Raw genomic sequence first — 3,422 nt, 5'->3', positions numbered from 1 at the left:
GGGCCGCTCGCTGATCTGCCTTCCTAGCGGGGCACTGCCTGCCTGAGCTCTGGAGGACAAACAGAGACACTGGGGGGTCACCAGGCAGCCTCGGGCCCACCCCAGACGGAGATCCCACCTGGTGTCGCAGGAAGAAGGGAGTCAGGGAGGGAAGCGAATTTGACCCCCCAGGCCAGAAAACAGTGGGACTGAACCCAGGTCACTGAAAAGCCTGGGCCCTGAGCTGCTGGGTGCTGCCAGAGGGGAGGAGCCACGTAGGGGACAGCAGCCCACAGCAAGAGGCTGAACTCCTGGATTGGAGTCTGGGGCCCCCTGGGGTGGGGTCTGTATTCCTTCCCTACCCCCCAGCCCCAGCTCGCCTGTGGGGTCCGGGAGACACACCTCTTGGGCCACGTGGACTGGCTGGAGCCCCTGCACGGTCAGCTGCTGTACCGGGCTAGCTTTGGGTGCCTGTGGGGTGGCCTGGACCACTGACCTCTGGAAAGGGAAGGAGCAAAAGGCAAGGTGGCACTACAGTAACTACTGCAACAGTGGAGGCGGTAAGCCCCACATAAGAACCCATTCTCAGGTTGAGAACAGCTCTCCAGGTAAAAGGTTGCCCTTCTCCACCGGGAGAGCAGCACAGTGGGCCTTGGGTCTCTCTGCACCTACTTCCAGGTGTGTGCTGCCAGAGCCACGCCCTCCCTCCTAGGCTCCAGCGAGAGTGCAGAGAACTGGCAGGGGGGGCCATCAGTTATCTTGGGTATCCACACTCCAGGGCTAACAGTCGTCACTGCAATGATCCAGCAGGGATGCCAGGCTATGCTAAGGGCACAGTGGCCAGGACTCGGACGGACCCCAGCTGTGAGGTTCTGAGGGCTCTGGCCCTGAGCAGACAACATCTATGGATCCACTGGGATAGGATTTCTGTGTTCCTTCTGGGAAGTGTCTATGGCTATGTTGCCCAGGTTGGCTCCATTAATCTTCCTGTCTTGGCTTCCCCAGTAGCTGGGACTACGGCACATGCACTGTGCCTGGCTCCATCTGGTTCTCATGAGGACCAGGAATCACTCAGCTCTCAGAGGGACCAGGAATCACCCAACTTGAGCAGTAACAACCAGGGGGAGGACAGTCCTTTCCTCTTAACCTTCTCCGGGCACTGGCTGGGGGCTCGGAGTGCCAGCTTCTGCTTCTCTCACGGTGCACTGTCCTGGCCTGGGGGTTTCCTCCCAGCACACCAGCCTGCAGTAGCCACGGTGGGTTCTAGAGGCAGCTCCAGGGCCTGCTCTGCATCCAGCCCTTTCCTGGGGTCTGCACTTCCTCCCCACAACAGCCCCCACCACAGCACCCCAAGTGGAGAGGCTGCCAGGGGCCTGGGTGGCAAGGGGTTAGACCCATCTGCTCCCCTCAAACCAGCCAGAGACCACTTGGCCCAGCCCCTCCGTCCCAGCCGTAGCCCACCCTGGTCAGGCACCTCTTGGGATACAGGGACACTCTGCTGGACGCCGTGGACCTGCAGTGGCTGTGGCACTGTGCCCGCAGGCGTCCCAGCCGTCTTGCTGGAGGAACTGTTGGCCTGCACTGGAGACCGCTGCAAGAAAGGAAAGGCGGATCTTAGTCAGGGACGGCTGGAGGCCCTGTCCCAAACCACCTAGGCCAGTAACGGGACAGATGCCCATTTCTGACAACAGCCTGCTCTCCCCCAGGCCCAGAGATGGCTCAAGAGCCTCCTGCTGCCCCATCATCAGAGGAGAGCTGCCTGAGATGAGAGCCCCGCTGAGCTGTCTGAGGTCCGGCTGGCTCCCACCAGATGCAGCTTTGAACGCTCTGTGTTCGCTCAGTGGGGTTCATGCTGAGCCGGGGCAGCTGACCTTGTGCTCCGAAACACCTGTGGCCCACCTGCCTCCAACACTCTCGAGGCTGACTGTGGGTCCTCAGAGTCCACCATGTGGCCCACGTATGACTCCACCCACTCTGTACCCAGGATGCAACTCCTGAGCTGGAACTGTGATTACTACCTTGGCCTGGAGAGGAGCTGCCCCTCCTCTGGGACTGTGGCTCTCAGTTGCTTGGCCCCGAGTGCTTACCGGGTGGGTGGGCAGGTGAGTCATCCCTACTTCCCAGGCCAGGGTAGAGGACTCAGAAGTGAATGGGCTGGGCAGGCAGCTCCCCGTGTGCTGTGGGGGAGCAGGCTGATCCCACAGAGGACCAGTGGTCAGGGTGGGTGTCTGCAGGCCCCACTTACCTCTGGGGGTGAGTGCACCTGCTGAGTTCCGTGCACCGTTAAGGAGACCTGGCTGCCCTTACTGCCGGGTGCCACACTCTGTACCACCAGACGCTGCGTGGGGAGAACCTGCAGCCGGGCAGAAGAGGGCATCATCACCCAGACAGCTGGGTGCCAGGCTGCATTCTCGGAGCTCACCCCCATTAGGCCCTGTGCAGGACAATTAACACACTTCACAGCAGGTGACACCCAGGCTCAGGACAGCAAGAGCCCTTGCCTAAGTCCTGGAGCCAGGAAGTGGCAGAGCCAGGTTTTGTGTGTGGGAGCCTCAAGGAGAAGAAGTCACTCTGGATGGGGTTGTGTCCTCGATTCTGGCAAGGACACACCCAGCCAGATGAAATGGCACACACCTTAATCCCAGTACTCTGGGAGCTGAGGAAGGAAGTCTGAGCCCAGCCTGGGAACTCAGTGACTTAGCAAGATACTATCTCAAAATTAAAAACTAAATAAAAATTTAAGAACTAAGGATGTAGCTCAGTGTAAAGAAAGCCCCTGGTTCAACCCCTAGTACTGCTGAAATAAGCCCCCAAAAAAGACATCAAAGCAGCCTCAGGGGCTTTGGTTCCCCAGCCTGGGTAGGAGTGGGGCCTGGAGGCTGAGCCTTACCTGCTGGGGCACCTGGATGTTGGTGAGCTGGAGCGGGGACACATGGCCTGGCTTGGCCTGCACGCTCTGGACCAGCAGCTGCTGGAGGGCAGAAGGCACAGGCCCTGAGCCAGGCAGGCCTCTCTGTGCATCTTGATAAGCACAGGTGAGCAGGTGGCCCTGGAGTGGGGTTAGGAGGGAGGAAAGGCGCCCTATGTGCCCGCCCTGTCTGCTGCCCAGTGAGGGCTGTATCCTACCTGCTGGGTGCCCTGCACCTGCTGCACCACCTGGGTGGGGACGCCGGTCTGGCTGGCTGTGGCACCTGGGCTGGCCTCTGACACAGTCTCGCTGGCTCGCATGGCACCTTCTGTGGGGAGGAGTCGCCAGGTCAGCTCTGCCAGCCACCTCTTCCCCCTGAGCCCCAGCCCACCTAGAGCAGATGCTGGGGCCCAGGGTGACCTCAGACAGGGCCTGGCCTCTTAAAAGACGCCAACAGGGGAAGAAAAAAAAAAAAAAGATTTGGAGCACACAAAAAAATGAGTTTCCTGCCTTAAAAAAAAAAATGCCACGGGGG

The 3,422-nt window shown here is 60.1% G+C and overlaps 1 protein-coding gene across 7 annotated transcripts in view; it reads right to left on the bottom strand.

Annotated features, from left to right (window-relative positions):
* Rfx1 (regulatory factor X1) overlaps positions 1-3,422 on the bottom strand; it is a 27,372-nt gene that overhangs the window by 10,444 nt on the left and 13,506 nt on the right. For 5 of the 7 annotated variants that reach the window (XM_019205915.2, XM_019205912.2, XM_033757352.1 and 2 more), the window contains 5 exons: positions 3,106-3,215; positions 2,870-2,950; positions 2,225-2,332; positions 1,454-1,570; positions 382-477 (listed from right to left, as the gene is read on the bottom strand). In XM_019205915.2, the coding sequence (XP_019061460.1) occupies positions 382-477; positions 1,454-1,570; positions 2,225-2,332; positions 2,870-2,950; positions 3,106-3,215 (512 nt within the window). The remainder of the gene's footprint in view (positions 1-381; positions 478-1,453; positions 1,571-2,224; positions 2,333-2,869; positions 2,951-3,105; positions 3,216-3,422) is intronic. The other 2 variants (XM_019205914.2, XM_019205916.2) reach the window with 2 other exon arrangements.

The sequence above is a fragment of the Fukomys damarensis genome, unplaced genomic scaffold, assembly GCF_012274545.1.
Source record: "Fukomys damarensis isolate Sample0158 unplaced genomic scaffold, DMR_v1.0_HiC HiC_scaffold_30, whole genome shotgun sequence".
NCBI lineage: Eukaryota > Metazoa > Chordata > Mammalia > Rodentia > Bathyergidae > Fukomys > Fukomys damarensis.
The sequence above is the reverse complement of the archived record's forward strand: the minus strand, read 5'-3'. Positions and strand labels throughout refer to the sequence as shown.